The following is a 19057-nucleotide window of genomic DNA, read 5'->3' as shown; positions in this document are numbered from 1 at the left end:
TAGAAAAACAATAAACCTACATTTCCTTCTGACATACACAAATATAAAAACATCCCATATACCAAAAACTGCCTCTAAACACTTGTAACAGGCCGGAAGGTTAGTAGTATACAGATATTAGTAATAAGTTATACCGTGCAACCTGCATTATTTTTTACATTTTTAAAAGTTAATGTCAAACAACACCCAGTCAAGATACAACGCCAGGCATAGGAAGGGTGTAGAACATGAATCTCCAGTACCCCGAACTTTCTTTATATTGGGCTGAGCAGCAGTCCTACCACGTCATCGACCAAAGGTCACATACTGTACTATACAAACCTTGCAATTAACTGCAAAACCAGCCCCGCTGGTTGTGTTTTTAGGGCTGCAATTGGACACGCATGTGACCCAAGCCAAGCCAATGGGCCTGCCGGGAATCATAGAACTGGCCAGTCACATTTGGCCCTATTTTCAACTCTGCAAGTCCTTGGCTCTGCAGTAGTAACCCACTTTTGCTGAAGAGGACACCCTTATAGGGAGAAATGCCACAATTTGAGGCTTACACCATGAGTGAAGAACCACCAATCCTTTCATCTTGAAGTCAACTGGACAAATTATTTTATTAAAGGCCGCTTTACACCTGCCGATCCACAATGGTCGGGAATGAGCAGTTTGTTCCCCACGATTGCCTGATTCTTTACATGCAGCAATCATCTCCTGTGTGTGGGGAATGCAATTGCTCGTTCCCATACAGATTCATTGTTTGCCGTCAGCTGATCTTGGTTTACACGGGACAATCTAGTGCCCAGAAATTGTACATAAAACAAATTTCACCTCTAACAATTAAGCATTTGCTCTTCGAGTAATTGATTGCGCAATTATCAACAACGAGCGTTCATTTCCACACTCAACCCTAATTATTCCCCCAGATCCTTGGCAGGTGTAAAAGTGCCCATAGGCACAAAGATCAACGTGGGAAACTTTTTGACAGCATCCAAAAGATTGTAGGAAGAGAACGATTTCCATCACTCTGGGCCAGCAACGACAGCTGTTAAATGTCTTCTCAAGTCACCCAGGCTGTCAGCTTCTTTCCTTCCTGTTCTGTTCACCTGAAATGAACTAAAGCCATGTGTCAAGCCCTGCCAAAACTCTCCACTGCCCTGATAATCATATTGTGTGGCTGTATTAGCAGAGGATTATAGAGTCATCCAGGGTAAAGACTTTCTGCCTTCCTTTATGGAGGTCGGAGATGCGAGGAGCCATTTTTTCCATCCAATAGCTTCCATACCTCCATAAAAGGACCTAAAGCACTAAAATCCCAGTAGATATAAAGAACATAGTAGTGAAATAATTTCAGCGTCATCGTAACTTTGTATATTTCACCTGCTCCCCACTGATAGAAATCCCCCACGATACAGCACAAGTGCAGATGACAAGCGTGCATGCACACAAACACATGCAAATCAAGCATGGAGGCCAGGGAATACGAAGGAGGCAAAAAAAAAAAAAAAGTTCCTAAAACGATTATGTACATTTCATATTAATATTAATTTGGTTTTCAGTAAAAAAAAAACAAAAAAAAAAAAGCACACACTCCGCAGCCATATAAATCAGAAATAGTATAACTGAAGCTGCAATGAAACAGAACAAAGAAGCGCTGGCACCATATCAAGAAGAGACGAAGAGGGAGGATTGGGACGGGACCTTAAACTTGTCCTGCACATGGCTCATCGATTCACATGTGTGTTGCGGCTTCTGTTTATAATAAAACCCGATGCTATATCAAAACCGCCACCCAATGAAAACAGTGTACTGCATGCAGATGCGAACATTGCCTTACATGAAAGATTTAAGCATTTCCTGAAACTGGGAAAACCGCATGTCTTCAGCAGCCTCAAGTCATCGCTATTAAATGATTTACAACCAAAGCGCACAACAAGAATGCATTAATACAAGTTTTGGGAAGTTTTGGGGTGCTGCACTTTTAGATTGGTCAAAGAACCCCCCCTTCCCCCCTCTTAAAGGAATTCCTCCTTTATCAATGCCCACTAGACGTACGAGGACAGAAGACAGTAGAGTCCAGGACCCCAAACTGATTCACAGCACAACTGGCAGCACTATGTGTGACCATGTGACCCGCTTCCTGCCCAATGCAGGGAGGGCACGGTGGCACTGAACCCGATGGGCTGAATCATTTGCATTACTCCACTACAATCCAATTAGGGCTGGGATTGCTGAACAGCCACATAGCCACATATAGCAATACATAGCTTGCAGGAATAGCTAATAGCAAACAAATGCCACAACTACATCAAAACACACAAAACAAAAAAATAAAATAAAATAATCTACTAAGTCAGCAGAGTCTACATCTCACTGGATGAATCCACAGAAGCCAAGCTGGTGGAGAGCGTTTACCTTTTTTAGCAATTTCCATTTCTTCTTCAGTCCAACGGGAGGTCTCCACGGTCTCTGCAGAAGCTGAAAGCACAATACAGCAAATCCCATCAAAAAGAAAGACCTGGATTTGCATTACGAGCACCAATCCTACAAATCCCGCACATAGTTATCCATTTACGTGCAGGCGTCCTCCGTAAAACTCACTCCAGGGGAAGAGAAGCTTGTGATGAAGGAGACAGTCACTCCAGAGTATGACAGGAGAAGTTGTGACAAGCTAGTGGGCAATGTACTAAGTACGGATCACCTCAGCCTCACCAATGACTGATGAACTGAAAGTATGAACTAATACCAAGCAATGAAGAAAAACGCAAAAAAAAAAAGCAAAAAAAAACCAAAACAAGGCAATAGCTGGTAAGCACCTCATTTACCATAGATAGCAGCTGAAGCAACATCAAAATCTACTACTACTCTATAAAACGCTACAAAAATACACAGAAAAGGAATGCTAAAATATTCACTAAAAGTAAAACGGTCTTAAAATTCCATCAACTCGACCCTAAAAATAAATACAGAATAAAAATGCACTCTATAACCAGCACGCACGCTACGCAAACAAATCATGGTCCACTGAAGACTCGCTAATGGGAAACAACCAGAACAAGTCATTTAGTATGTGGCAAAACACTGTGCTGCTACAATGTCCCAAGCAAAAACCGCTGCAAGAAATGAGGCAAATGGACCTCCTGGCTCATACAGGTTGCCAAGAACCTTAGGCTCTTATACAAGAACATAAATGACAAACCAAAAGAATGACAACAAAAATGAAGGGGGGTAGACATAGCACAAAGCCCTGGCACAGAAAAATAAAATTGCAGGAACATGCATTTATAGGATTCTATACTGCACACAAAGGGGGTCATCTACAAAGTTTTAGCATAAAAAAAAAATAGCAAATTTGGTGCAAAATGCATTTTGCTCAAAGAATTTGCAACTGTGTGTTTTCCGCCACACTCCCCACCTAAAAGAAAAACGTGGGCAGAGCTTGACCGAAGATGGGCAGGTCTACTGTTTCTAGACACATTTGCTCGAATTTACACCAGAAAAGTGGCTCAATTTATAACGGAGATCTACCACAGCTCCTAGCTAGAGTAGATCTCAGTTCTGGCGCGGGCGTGAGTCTCTTAATACATTGATTGTTTCTTCCTCCAGTGTGTATAGCACTGGTCTTTAGTACATAACCCCCAAAATGTCCCCTTTTACTAGAAGTGCAAGTCACAAAAGAGCACAAACACAAAGCAGTGAACACCAGGCAAAAGCATAAAATATATTGCAGACAAAAAGTGCTACAGATACCCATGGCAAATGTCTAAGCAGGTAAGGCTACTTTCAGACTGGCGTTGTTGTTTTCTGGTATTGAGATCCGACAGAGGATCTCAATACCGGAAAAAAAAAAAAAAGACTTTCAGTTTAGTCCTCATGCATTATGAATGGAAAGAGATCCGTTCAGGATGTTTTCCGTTCTGTGACCGGACACAAAATCGCTGCAAGCTGCATAAAACCGGATCTGGCACTGAAAACAATTTAAGTCAATGGTGATGGATCCGTTTTTTTTTTTAAAGGAGCCTAAAAACTGAATCCGTGACCCATTGACTTTCAATGTATTTAGTGCATGATCGGTTTTTTCCCCCCCCTTTTGATGTCACACAACTGCATCCTAACGGAATGGATGCATCCTGATCCTATGCCGGATCTCAATACCAGAATTAACAATGCAAGTGTGAAAGTTGCCTAAATCATGAAGTAATCTGGTGTCAATTGCTCTACTTGTGGTCTGCATTAGAGCTTATACATGCTGTGCTGTAACCCAGTGCATTATATTAAAAGTAGATTAAAGATCATGTTTCAATGAACCATAAACTAAAAAAGAATAAATAAAAAACTGCCCTTATGGTCAAAAGAGCATATTGCCACAATTAGGGCTCTTTCACACCTGCGTTATTGTCTTCCGGCATAGAGTTCCGTCGTCGGGGCTCTATGCCGGAAGAATCCTGATCAGGATTATCCTAATGCATTCTGAATGGAGAGTAATCCGTTCAGGATGCATCAGGATGTCTTCAGTTCCGGTACGGAACGTTTGTTGGCCGGAGAAAATACCGCAGCATGCTGCGCTTTTTGCTCCGGCCAAAAATCCGGAACACTTGCCGCAAGGCCGGATCCGGAATTAATGCCCATTGGAAGGCATTGATCCGGATCCGGCCTTAAGCTAAACGTCGTTTCGGCGCATTGCCGGAGCCGACATTTAGCTTTTTCAGAGTGGTTACCATGGCTGCCGGGACGCTAAAGTCCTGACAGCCATGGTAAGTGTAGCGGGGAGCGGGGGAGCAGTGTACTTACCGTCCGTGCGGCTCCCCGGGCGCTCCAGAGTGACGTCAGGGCGCCCCAAGCGCATGGATCACGTGATCGCATGGATCACGTCATCCATGCGCATGGGGCGCTCTGACGTCATTCTGGAGCGCCCCGGGAGCCGCACGGACTGTAAGTATACCGCTCCCCCGCTCCCCGCTCCTACTATGGCAACCAGGACTTTAATAGCGTCCTGGGTGCCATAGTAACACTGAAAGCATTTGGAAGACGGTTCCGTCTTCAAATGCTTTCAGTACACTTGCGTTTTTCCGGATCCGGAGTGTAATTCCGGCAAGTGGAGTACACGCCGGATCCGGACAACGCAAGTGTGAAAGAGGCCTTAGTTTTGTTTTATTTTAAGAATAAATGTGTCTTTCAGGCCTGGGTTACACAAGGACTTTCTGTAGGAAAACTGACATAAACTACCACCTAGAATGCATTTGAGGCAATTTCTCATTCTACTTGTGCCACAACTGTGATGTAAAGGAATACATTTTTGTGCACGTTAACTAACATTTTCAAAAAAGTTGCAAGAAGTTTGCCATCTCCATCCAGTAGGTGGAGTGGAATAAAAATCTGGAGTGTCATCTGAAGACAAGAGTGCTATGTTTAAAGAAGCAGTTCCACAAAAATCTTTATTCTCATGCCCATTAGAAAAGGTACAGGAGGTAAACTGTAGTGAAGGTCATCATCTTACCAGTGACTGTATCTGTGAGTTATAACCTCCCTTCTGATTCTCAGCTGTGTCATGTGACCAACACTCTGATCTCCAACTGATAGAGGACAGGAAGTCATTAACGTCTCTATTCAATCCTATTAGACGTACATTAAAAGGGTTTTCCAAGATTTAAATACTGATGACCTATCCTCTGGGGAAAGTTGTGAGAAGGCCAAAGCACTACTGCAAGTGCCACTTCCTTCTCAAACAGCTGATCAGCAGGGATCCTGGGACCCCCAATCAGTATTTAAGTCTCAGAAAACCCCTTTAAGGCTCCCATAGGAACACAGAGAATGTGACTTCCTGTCCACACATAAGATGCTATGTCAGTTGGATAGTCAGAGTGTTAGTCACATGGCACGGCTGAGGATCAGAAGGAAGGTTATAACTCAGTCACTGGTAAGAAAATAACCTTCACTACAGTTTACATCATACCTTCCTAACAGGTCAGAGAATAAAAACCTGTAAATACAGCAAATTTATCAATGTTTGATAAATTTGGTGCAAAGAACACCAACGCAGACAAGCAAAATGGACTTTAAATATTACCCTCACAATAAATTGGACTGTAGCTATCACTCAATAGTTATAATCAAATCAGTAGCACCAGATAAGGCTTCAGTGTACCCCAGGTCTTAAAGAAGTTGGACAGGATTTTAAAAACATGACCACTTTCTTTTAAGAAACAGCGCCACACCCGTTAATGGGTTGCGTCTAATACTGAAGCTGAGCCACATTAAAAGGGCTCTTTCACACGAGCGGATGCCGTGCGGGTAATCCGCTGCGTGAAAGAGCCAAACCCCGTTCCGGACAGCAGAGACACGGAGCATTAACATGATTGATAATGCTCTTTGCCTCTCTGTGACCTTTTTGCTACAAAATCACAGTGACAACTTTATCTCACTGTGATTTTGTAGTAAAAAGATCACAGAAAGGCACGGAGCATTACCAATCATGTTAATGCTCCGTGTCTCTGCTGTCCGGAATAGGGCTTCTCTTTCACGCAGCGGATTACCCGCACGGCATCCGCTTGTGTGAAAGAGCCCTAAAATGAATGAAGCTAAGCTGTAATACCACCTACAACCCGTGGACAGGTGTGATGCTGTTTTTGAAAGTAAGATGCTATGTTTGCTGCAACCAGTGCAAAATGAAAAAAATAATAATAATTAAGCAATTTTGCAAACAGTCAAGCTAAAACTATACTAACAGTTAGTTAGCTTTTTTGGTTAGTATCATTTTGTTGACGTCTCAGCCCATTAAAGTGCACTGCGGCAGTAAAGTCAGAACAACTCATGCAGCATACTTTCTGAAGAAGCCAGTGAAGGAAGGGACGAGCATTAACCATAATGGCAGCTCATTTATTGGCAGGGAGGGAGAAGACTTCCAAGTCCCCAGAGTAAGGTCTTAATATTACATAATCCAAAATTCTCCTATGATGCGCTGCTTATGGATGAAGAAGGGACGGAACAAGAATTTTCTTCAGTTACAAAACACATATGACGTGGTCTTAACTATCATCGAGAGCAACCTGCAAATGCATATTGTAATTTAGAGCCCTTTGTAAAAATGCTTTAAACATAGGTGTATCTATTGGGTAACTGCATATTTAAAAAAAATTAACATTTTACACTTTAATTTTACACTGAGCAATTTGCTCAGAACGTGCCATATTACAAATTTTATGTACCTTCCTCGTCGGTTTCTTGAAAGCGTCCAGAAAATACGGTTTAGCTAACAGGAGACTTAAAATGTGCCAAATTCAATAATCCGGTCCTCCAGGAATCATTGAAATTTGCAGCAAGTAACCTGTGCTAGAACATGACTAAGATGGGTTACCTCCACTTGCAGAGCTATTTAGGGTGACGTGAAGGGTCTCACTAAACACAGCTCTCTGGCGCTTTCATATATTTCACACTAATGAGCATTCCTGTCAGGCTACTCAGCCTGACTGCTTACCGTAGCACACAGAAGATTGCTTTATTACTATGTATTGTAGTGCAGGGACTCCACAATAAATAATATTTATGTGATATTCTGGGCGACATGCAGTTATGGCCGAGTAGCCAGACAGGAACAGGGATAAGGGATGTGATCCTGCTCGTCACTGCTGTCAGACTACTCAGCCAAGAGAGCATATTACACAGAGGACTGCATCATTACCAGATACAGTGCAGCAGAGTTCCTGCACAATATATAGTCATGGAGCAATCCTGAGTGTGGTATGCAGTCAAGCTGAGCAGGCCGACAGGAACACTCACCAATGAGGTGTGTATGAAAGTGCCGGAGTGCAGCATATAGTGAGACCTCTAAACAGCTCTGCAAATGGAGGTAACCCGTCCTAAAATGGGTTGCTTGCAGGCATTTTAATCCCAGAGAACCCCTTTAACAACATGTGCTTTTTGGTGCAAAATGTAGATCAAATGAGTAACTGGTGTAAGAGGAAAGAACATGTCTACTTTTATTTTGCAAGCCATTATAGCGAGTACACTATTTTGTCCTGCAAATAAAGAAACAAATGGCAAAAACTGTTCAAACTGATTCCAAAAAGAGTAACTAAACCTTTGACTGAAATTTTTATATAATGTCCCTAATGCCCTAAAAAAACTTTTTCTAATATACTTTATTTATTAATTTTGTATTTTTCTTAGTGTTTTGCCTACCTAAAGGCGCACCATTCGCTGTGCGCTTAAAACTCAGTCAGGATGGAGAAATACAAGTCTTTCATATATATTCCTGTTGAGTACACGGAAAAAAACTAGAAAACTACAAATGAATCATATAATAGACATAAAATACAAGACACCCTCCCTCCCCCCAAAGTCCAGAAACATAAATCTACTGCTGATCTGGTCCATTTACGACTGAGGGAGCAGTGCTTAATCTTTTTATCCTACTATAAGGAGAGCAGAAGGGAGAGGCTTCTGCTGCAGCCAGACATAGGACTGTGAGGAGTAGGAAAATGGACGAACTCCTGGAATACACAGAGAAGAAATATGTATATCTCACTTTTAATTGTAATGAGATACAAAACAGGTTTATGACTCCATGTAGTGCCATTCCTCTATTATTCCTGCTAGAACTTATGAAAGAATTGCTAGAAGTTTGCAATTAAGAACCATATGGTTTCTACCAGTTGTGGGTGTATGACTTATATTATTCAATCAGTGCTATAGTCATTTTCAGACTGTGCAGACATCCCTTCCCCACTGGTAACGCCCATCCAAACCTTCACTACAAACTGCTGGCAACAAGAGAGTCATAAGAGATGCTCCAGACTAGGGCTCAAACGATTACTCGATTAAATAGAGTAATTCGACACCAAAAAAATCTTCGATGCAAATTTTTTGCATCGAGGATTCGCGTGTATCATGTGACCACGAAGCGGGAGTGAGCGATTGCCATTACTCACCGCTCCGTGGTCACCTGCCGGCCTGTACCGGGCTGCAGTTTAAGCCCTGACAGATGCACTATGACCCGACTGTGTGATGTCAGGACGGCAGTGCAGCGTGCGGAGAAGAAGATGGAGGAGCTGTGGAGAGGCGCCCCTAGAGGAGAGGTAAGTACTGGCAAGCTGATGGCACTTATAGGATGGGTGCCACAAAATGTCTCAATTCTACTGGCATGCAGCACCTGAAGGAATACAGTGCCATCCTGCTCAATGATTCCAGTTTGTCCACAAATCCTAACTATATAGCTGGCCAGATATAGGCGATAACTTCCAGGTGAACACCCTCCCGATCCCCCCATACACATAGATGCTCAGCCATGCATGTGAATGGGAGAAGGGAATAATCTAGTACCAGACCCCTCTGGCAGGCGGCTGATCTCCAAGAATAAAAGGGTTGTACAAGTGAAATCCAACACGCCGACCCTTCTCTCCCTGATATCTGATGTCACGGGAGATCCCACACACATTGGAAGGTCAACCGACATACATCTAATGTCATGGCCATCTTTAGAAATATGAAGGGTTAAAATCAGCAGTACATTACTGCAAGACATCAGTCTAGACCAGGCATGCTCAACCTGCGGCCCTCCAGTTGTTGCAAAACTACAACACCCAGCATTCCCAGACAGCCTACAGTTATCAGCCTACAGCAGGGTATGGTGGGATTTGTAGTTTTACAACAGCTGGAGCGCTGCAGGTTGAGCATCCCTGGTCTAGACCAATGGCACCGGGGATTTTACGGAGCTGAAGGCACTGGGGGGGGGGGGGGGGGAACGAGAGCTGAAGGCACTGGGGGGGGGGGGGGGGAACGAGAGCTGAAGGCACTGGGGGGGGGGGGGGAACGAGAGCTGAAGGCACTGGGGGGGGGGGGGAAACGAGAGCTGAAGGCACTGGGGGGGGGGGGGGGAACGAGAGCTGAAGGCACTGGGGGGGGGGGGGAACGAGAGCTGAAGGCACTGGGGGGGGGGGGGGAACGAGAGCTGAAGGCACTGGGGGGGGGGAAAGAGAGCTGGAGGCACTGGGGGGGGGGGGGAGAAGAGAGCTGGAGGCACTGGGGGGGGGGGGAGAAGAGAGCTGGAGGCACTGGGGGGGGGGGGAAGAGAGCTGGAGGCACTGGGGGGGGGGGGTGAAGAGAGCTGGAGGCACTGGGGGGGGGGGAAGAAGAGAGCTGGAGGCACTGGGGGGGGGGGGAAGAGCTGGAGGCACTGGGGGGGGGGGAAGAGAGCTGGAGGCACTGGGGGGGGGGGGGGGAAGAGAGCTGGAGGCACTGGGGGGGGGAAAGAGAGCTGAAGGCACTGGGGGGGAAAGAGCTGAAGGCACTGGGGGGGAAAGAGAGCTGAAGGCACTGGGGGGGAAAGAGAGCTGAAGGCACTGGGGGGGAAAGAGAGCTGAAGGCACTGGGGGGGAAAGAGAGCTGAAGGCACTGGGGGGGAAAGAGAGCTGAAGGCACTGGGGGGGAAAGAGAGCTGAAGGCACTGGGGGGGAAAGAGAGCTGAAGGCACTGGGGGGGAAAGAGAGCTGAAGGCACTGGGGGGGAAAGAGAGCTGAAGGCACTGGGGGGGAAAGAGAGCTGAAGGCACTGGGGGGGGGGGGAGAGCTGAAGGCACTGGGGGAGAGAGCTGAAGGCACTGGGGGAGAGAGCTGAAGCCACTGGGGGGGAGAGCTGAAGGCACTGGGGGGGGAGAGAGCTGAAGGCACTGGGGGGGAGAGCTGAAGGCACTGGGGGGGGAGAGAGCTGAAGGCACTGGGGGGGGGGAGAGCTGAAGGCACGGGGGGGGGGGGGAGAGAGCTGAAGGCACTGGGGGGGGGAGAGAGCTGAAGGCACTGGGGGGGGAAGAGAGCTGAAGGCACTGGGGGGGGAAGAGAGCTGAAGGCACTGGGGGGGAAAGAGAGCTGAAGGCACTGGGGGGGAAAGAGAGCTGAAGGCACTGGGGGGGAAAGAGAGCTGAAGGCACTGGGGGGGGGGGAGAGCTGAAGGCACTGGGGGAGAGAGCTGAAGGCACTGGGGGAGAGAGCTGAAGCCACTGGGGGGGAGAGCTGAAGGCACTGGGGGGGGGGAGAGCTGAAGGCACTGGGGGGGAGAGCTGAAGGCACTGGGGGGGGAGAGAGCTGAAGGCACTGGGGGGGGGGAGAGCTGAAGGCACTGGGGGGGGGGGAGAGAGCGGAAGGCACGGGGGGGGGGGAGAGCTGAAGGCACTGGGGGGGGGGAGAGCTGAAGGCACTGGGGGGGGGAGAGAGCTGAAGGCACTGGGGGGGGGGGGGAGAGAGCTGAAGGCACTGGGGGGGGGGGAGAGAGCTGAAGGCACTGGGGGGGGGGAGAGAGCTGAAGGCACTGGGGGGGGGGAGAGAGCTGAAGGCACTGGGGGGGGGGAGAGAGCTGAAGGCACTGGGGGGGGGGAAAGAGCTGAAGGCACTGGGGGGGGGGGAAAGAGCTGAAGGCACTGGGGGGGGGGGGGGAAGAGCTGAAGGCACTGGGGGGGGGGGAAGAGCTGAAGGCACTGGGGGGGGGGGGGGAAGAGCTGAAGGCACTGGGGGGGGGGGGGAAGAGCTGAAGGCACTGGGGGGGGGGGGGGGAAGAGCTGAAGGCACTGGGGGGGGGGGGGAAGAGCTGAAGGCACTGGGGGGGGGGGGGAGAAGAGAGCTGAAGGCACTGGGGGGGGGGGGAAGAGAGCTGAAGGCACGGGGGGGGGGAAGAGAGCTGAAGGCACTGGGGGGGGGGGGAAGAGAGCTGAAGGCACTGGGGGGGGGGAAGAGAGCTGAAGGCACTGGGGGGGGGGGGGGAAGAGAGCTGAAGGCACTGGGGGGGGGAAGAGAGCTGAAGGCACTGGGGGGGAGAGAGCTGAAGGCACTGGGGGGGGGGAAGAGAGCTGAAGGCACTGGGGGGGGGGGAAGAGAGCTGAAGGCACTGGGGGGGGGGGGGAAGAGAGCTGAAGGCACTGGGGGGGGAGAGAGCTGAAGGCACTGGGGGGGGGGGGGAAGAGAGCTGAAGGCACTGGGGGGGGGGGGGGGGGGAGAGAGCTGAAGGCACTGGGGAGGAAGAGAGCTGAAGGCACTGGGGGGGAAGAGAGCTGAAGGCACTGGGGGGGGAAGAGAGCTGAAGGCACTGGGGGGGGGGGGGGAAGAGAGCTGAAGGCACTGGGGGGGGGGGGAAGAGAGCTGAAGGCACGGGGGGATAGTGGAGCTGATGGCACCGGGGGGAACTGATGCACTTGAGCTGATCGCACAGGGGGAAACGAAGGGTGTTGGGGATTGATGGCAGGGGGTCTGATGAGTTTTTATAAAGGAAAACAGTCTATTCATTCATTTTTTTAGATTACTCGTAAAAAATTAAAATCGGTAGAATACTCGATTGCTAAAATAACCGTTTACTGCAGACCTACTCCAGAGTTATTATTACACGGGGGATTCAAGTAATTACTAAATACATGATAAATATAATGAACACTATGCAAATTCACCATCTGAAGTCGAGAACGATAAAATCAGTGTGCGCAATCTAAGGATCAATTCATAGAAACATAGAATGTGTCGGCAGATAAGAACCATTTGGCCCATCTAGTCTGCCCAATATATCTGAATCCTATGAATAGTCCTTGGCCCTATCTTATATGAAGGATAGCCTTATGCCTATCCCATGCATGCTTAAACTCCTTCACTGTATTTGCAGCTACCACTTCTGCAGGAAGGCTATTCCATGCATCCACTACTCTTTCAGTAAAGTAATACTTCCTTATATTACTTTTAAACCTTTGCCCCTCTAATTTAAAACTGTGTCCTCTTGTGGTAGTTTTTCTTCTTTTAAATATTCTCTCCTCTTTTCCCTTGTTGATTCCCTTTATGTCAGGGCTCGACAAATCCCAGGCGCCAGGTCGCCATGGCGACCAGGAATGTAGTCCTGGCGCTTGGGTATTTGTCAGCCCGTTTTCAAAGGTGCCCGGGCGATGGGTGCGGAGCTGTCGTTCTGTCCGGAGGCAGCACCGTTTGAAACAGCTCCGTCACAGCACACAATAGCAGAGACGCTGGCAGCAGGGAGGGGAGGGACTCGGGAGGAGTGTAATCTGATCCTAGAGTGGAAGCTGCTTCTGCCAGCCCCTCCCCTCCCCGCCCACCAACCAATCAGAGCTGAGGCAAGGCAAGCACTAGCAGCTCTGGGTCCGAGTCACTGACACAAGTACAGGGAGTCTAAGTAAGAAAGAATCGAATGAGTCTCAGGTTAAAAGAATCTAAAGATCCGACTTAGTTAGTGACTCATTCGATTCATTGAGTTAAAAGAACAGGTTACACTGAGTCTGTGCTGATGCTTTTGCAGCAGTGATAAGACAGTGACAGGACACAGTTTAGATTACAGTGTGAATTAACCCTTTAGGATCAAATTGGCTTCTCAAGGAGATCTATATGTTAAAGGCATCCCTTCTTCTGTCTCATTCAGTAGCTATAGAACTAAGGGTACTTTCACACTTGCGGCAGGATGGATCTGGCAGGCTGTTCACCCTGTCAGATCCATCCTTCCGCTGTTTCGCCGGACCGCAGCTCTGTCCCCATTGACTATAATGGGGGCAGAGCTCTGGCGCAGCACGGCAGTGCATGGTAAAAGTACTGCATGTCCAACTTTTTAGTCCGGCGGCCTCTCACCGCGAACTGCCATGCTGCGCCGGAGCTCCACCCCCGTCCCCATTATAGTCAATAGGGTCCGGGGACGGAGCGGCGGTATATGTAACATGGTATACAGCATTATTGGGGGGGCTCTATGGAAAAGTGGGGGGGGAGCACTATGGGGGCACCTACTGGGGGCTTTATGACGCGGCTCCGCCTGGCTCCTAACTTTTTTAGCTGGCTCCTAGATTCCAAGGAAATTTGTCAAGCCCTGCTTTATGTATTTAAAAGTTTCTATCATATCTAGGGGTGCACCGAAATGAAAATTCTGGTCCGAAACCGAAAATTCTGAATGCCCTTGACCGAAAACCGAAACTGCCTTTTTGCCCAAATACTTTTAAAATACTTTTTTTTAATGATTTTATTAATAATTCTTTTTCATGAATTTAATAAATCATATTATATATGGAGAGGGGGATCTGTGGGTGGCTCTGTTATGGAGAGGGGGATCTGTGGGTGGCGCTGTTATGGAGGGGGGGATATGTGCACTGTTATGGGCATAACAGTGCACAGATCCCCCCTCCCCATAGCAGTGCCATAGACCGATCCCCCTACCCATAACAGCCCCGGCCCTGCTGCTCATAGCAGACTAATCACTCACTGCATCTTTATTTTACCTTACAATCGTGACGCTCCAGTAACAACTGTGCAGGCAGAGCGGAGGGCGGCGTAACGTCACTTACTCACGTGACGCACCTGCTCCGCCCACTTTATAAATGAAGGAGGCGGAGCAGGCGCGTCACGTGAGTAAGTGACGTTACGCCGCCCTCCGCTCTGCCTGCAAAGTTGTTACTGGAGCGTCACGATTGTAAGGTAAAATAAAGATGCAGTGACAAAGTAAACCGCCCGCCCGGCGCCCGCCCGCAGATGGTGAGCGACAAATCCCACACCCCATATTTTCGGCCGATATGTAACAATATCGGCCGAAATGGATTAGGTACATTTTCGGTCGATATTTTCGGCTGCCGGAATTTCGGTGCACCCCTAATCATATCCCCTCTGTCTCATCTTTCTTCCAAGCTATACATGTTAAGGCCCTTTAATCTTTCCTGGTAAGTTTTATCCTGCAATCCATGTACCAGTTTAGTAGCTCTTCTCTGAACTCTCTCTAGAGTATCTATATCCTTCTGGAGATATGGCCTCCAGTACTGCGCACAATACTCCAAGTGAGGTCTCACCAGTGTTCTGTAGAGCGGCATAAGCACTTCACTCTTTCTACTGCTTATACCTCTCCCTATACATCCAAGCATTCTGCTGGCATTTCGTGCTGCTCTATTACATTGCCTTCCCACCTTTAAGTCTTCTGAAATAATTACTCCTAAATCCCTTTCCTCAGATACTGAGGTCAGGACTGTGTCAAATATTCTATATTCTGCCCTTGGGTTTTTACGCCCCAGGTGCATTATCTTGCACTTATCCACATTAAATTTCACACGTGACGTGGTCACGACACCTGCATTTTTTCTTCTTCCTGTTTTGCAAAATGCAACAAAACTGCCAGACGTAAGAAAGGCTTTAAAAAGTGACAATTTTCTGAATGCTGCAATTTGAATGAGACTTCTGGACGCAGTGCCAAATAAGTGCTGATGCGCGTCACAAATTATCTGATTCGTTAATGTGCTATTGCTTATTTCTGGATTTTCATCCATCATAATGCCATAAAATCCATAGTTCTAGGCTCATAGTGACATGTATACAAAGCATGGGTGCATGAAGCACAGCTCTCGTGTCACCGATCGCTAAGCCATACCACGGAGGATTGTAGTGATGTAAATGTCCTGCAGATTCGCAACCTCTCATATCCAACTTGAAATCCGAGTGTTGAAGGTTTGGAGTTATGACACTGATAAAATGGCAGATCGCATTACATGAAAGTTAAAAATGATCAGAGTGCAAAATAAGACATGATCATGGATGAATTTATCCAGCAAGTCACTGCGACGAGCACAGAAATGGAGAGGTGAGCAACCAGAGACAATGAACCTTTGGTGATCAACCAAACCATTCAGACCAAGCCAAATGTTTCAACACGACTGACAACTTCTGGATGGAAAATAAATCTATCGGCATATGATAATCTGCCCCACTGTGTCTTTACATTGTGAGAAGAGGACAAGATAGTTATGTAATGTTTAAATGATGACTCACTTTGCTCTTGCGCAGTTGCAGAAGGTGGAGGTTCCTCTGGTGGAATAGGCGCAGGTGGAGCAGGAGGAGTAGCAGCGGGGGCTGAGGATGTTGCAGCGGCAGCAGCTGCTGCATTAGCAGCTTCATTAGCCATGGATCTAGTTATCCTCCCCTTCCTCCGGCCTTGGCTGTTTGCTGTTTTACGTCCCTTCGGAGTGGATTGTTCCCTTTCTTCATTTTCTTCTACTGCAGTTTCAATCTTTTCTTTGGCGGTTTCCCTAAATTATCAGTGAAACAAGCAAATTAAAACATTGCAGTCCGATCCACAAACCTCAGCTTGAGATTTCAAAGGTAAATTAATTTATCCAATTAATAATGAAATGTTCTACACTTCCCTTTTCATATAAATTAAAGAGGAACCGTGGACAGGTTTTTGCAGATTTGCTCCCTCTGGGATACCCATCATGCTGACTTACACTTGTAGAGCGAAGGAGAGAATTACTTATTATCTATACATTCCCACCCCCCTCCCCTTCTTTTCGTTTTCCCTAAATTTTCTTCACATGTACTGTACGCCAGTTTTGTTTTGTACTCTATAAGTTGGTGCAATAATATCCTATGTCTTGTTTTTTCATGTCATTTAATTATATCTATGCAATATCTCAAAGTAAACTCTTACATGCGTATCGAAAAATGTTTAATAAACAAAGTAAAAAAAAAAAAAAAAAGAAGAGGACCTTTAACTACTTCTGACATGCCTGTTTTAATAGCTTCATGCATTCCCCATCTAAGGCTACTTTCACACTTGCGGCAGGACGGATCCGATAGGCTGTTCACCCTGCCGGATCCGTCCTTCCGCTATTTCGCCATGCCGCCGCTCTGTCCCCATTGACTATAATGGGGACGGGGCGGAGCTCCGGCGCAGTACGGCAGGTCACAATGAGTGGCCGACAGACTAAAAAGTCGGACATGCAGGACTTTTAGTCCGGCGGCCTTTCGCCGTGCTGCGCCGGAGCTCCGCCCCATTACCATTATAGTCAATGGGGACGGAGCGGTGGTCCGGCGGCACGGCGAAATAGCGGAAGACCGGATCCGACAGGGTGAACAGCCTGTCGGATCCGTCCTGCCACAAGTGTGAAAGTAGCCTAACAACATTTCTGGAGCATCTATTCTTATAGCTCTATGTTGTGCCATTCTTTATTATTCCTGGTAGAAGTTATGAATGAATTGCTAGCAGTCTGCAGTAAGGGTACAGAGGGCTGGTAACCAGTTGGGGGGGGTGGGGGGGGGGGGGGTGTACCGGCATAGACTCACTCTATCCGTTCAGTGCTGACATTGTCAGACTGTGCAGGGACACCTCCCACACACACTGGTTACAACCCCTCTGTACCCTTACTGCAGACTGCTAGCAATTCCTTCATAACTTCTAGTAGAAATAATAAAAGGAATGGCACAACATAAAGCCATAAGAACAGTGGCTCCAGAATTGTTATTACTTCGGGAATGCATGAAGCAATTCAAACAGGAATGTCAGGAGTGGTGACCGATCCTCTTTAAAGGGTTTCTATCACTTCATATCACATATTTAGGTGTCAGACACTAGCGATCCGCTAGTGTCTGCTCTAACAAACCATCCTAATATGATAGGGGGGCGTCATTAGCACCTAGAGGCTCCGTCTACCTTCCTAAACTGTCGCCGCCCAGCGCGTCCCTCCAGCCCGCCCATCTCCTGCTGAATGCGATGATCTGCGATCCTCTCCCCTGCGCGTCTCTGTTCTGCGCATGCGCAGTGAATGCCTGACCGCTTTCCTGCTCAGACAGCTCCACTGCGCCTGTTCCTCGGAGCACTATGATGTCATCCGCGCAGGCGCAGTGGAGATGTCTGAGCAGGGAAGCGGTCAGACATTCACTGCGCATGCGCAGAACAGAGACGCGCACGGAGAGGATCGCATTCAGCAGGAGATGGGCGGGCTGGAGGGACGCGCTGGGCGGCGACAGTTTAGGAAGGTAGACGGAGCCTCTAGGTGCTAATGACGCCCCCATAGCACCTAGAGGCTCATTAGCATATAGATATAAGTTCTTATTTTAGCAAAACGGCTGCCCCAAAACCTATTATATTAGGATGGTTCGGTAGAGCAGACACTAGCAGATCGCTAGTGTCTGACACCTAAATATGTGATATGAAGTGATAGAAACCCTTTAAGATCTCTGCTTAGGGATAAAGATGCACAGCCCCTTACAGCACACAGTTCTGATAACTGCTCTGTAACAGGCCATCCATCATATGACCGGGACAGATTTACACCCTCTGAGTGTAAAACGATGAACGTTCAAATAACAGCAAGCAGAGGTCTTGTAAAACACAAAGATCTGATTCAGAAAGTACATTGGAAAACTGCAAAGTGAAAAGAATAAAGTTTTAGCATTTCTATGGAGCCAGGGCTGCGTGAAAAATGCACAATGTAGAACATGCTGAGATTTTTCCTGAACACAAAGATTATGTGTGAAAAACAACGCTCATGTACACAGACCCATTGAAATGAATGGGTCAGGATTCAGTGCGGGTGCTATGCGTTCACTTCACGCATCACATCCAGACAGAAAACTCGCTCGTGTAAAAGAGGCCTAAATAGTTCAGAAATTATAGCTGATTATAAAAAAAATTAAATACCCAAACACTGATAGAGAAATACAGTCAGCATGGATACAAGATGAGATACGGCCTCTAGCCTGGATACAAGATGAGATACGGCCTCTAGCCTGGACACAAGATGAGACAGGGTTGGGCATGGAGGCATACAGGTTCTGTATGGTATCCTGTGGCACATTTGCCCACCAATGCTGTAGCTAGGACTGTAGATCCTGCACACTTGTAGCTTGCTGAAGCTCGCGTCCCAGCTATGCTCTATTGCCGATCAATCTGGTGACTGGGCAGCAAAAAAGTGTTACAATATGGCAGAGACATTCCTGGGAAACCATTCCTGTGTGTGGGTGAGCATTATTCTGCAGAAAAATGTCAGTGGAAAGCCCTGCCATGTGAGGAACACACGTGGCCGTGAAGTGCTCTCTGTTTTGAGCCGTTTCATAGCCCCTCCCCCCTGCACTGGTTGGATGCTACTGATGTCACTCAAAGCAAAGGGGAGGTGCTGTGAGGAGGCTCAGTGGAGAACACACTTCACAGGGAGGCTCTGCCCTGGGCACAAGCAGTAGCAGAACCTAGCAGAATGAAAGTTCATATTAAGGCTACTTTCACACTAGCGTTCGGGTGTCCGCTCGTGCACACCGTTTGAAGGGGCTCACGAGCGGCCCCGAACGCATCCGTCTGG

General features: G+C 47.6%; 1 protein-coding gene across 9 annotated transcripts in view; it reads right to left on the bottom strand.

The window, feature by feature from the left end:
- The window catches only part of NCOR1 (nuclear receptor corepressor 1), a 206427-nt gene that overhangs the window by 61951 nt on the left and 125419 nt on the right, over positions 1-19057 (bottom strand). For 7 of the 9 annotated variants that reach the window (XM_040423363.1, XM_040423371.1, XM_040423365.1 and 4 more), the window contains 2 exons: positions 15753-16009; positions 2401-2463 (listed from right to left, as the gene is read on the bottom strand). In XM_040423363.1, the coding sequence (XP_040279297.1) occupies positions 2401-2463; positions 15753-16009 (320 nt within the window). The remainder of the gene's footprint in view (positions 1-2400; positions 2464-15752; positions 16010-19057) is intronic. The other 2 variants (XM_040423366.1, XM_040423367.1) reach the window with 1 other exon arrangement.

Source organism: Bufo bufo, chromosome 3 (genome assembly GCF_905171765.1).
Source record: "Bufo bufo chromosome 3, aBufBuf1.1, whole genome shotgun sequence".
Lineage (NCBI taxonomy): Eukaryota > Metazoa > Chordata > Amphibia > Anura > Bufonidae > Bufo > Bufo bufo.
This window is presented reverse-complemented; position numbering and strand designations above follow the sequence as displayed.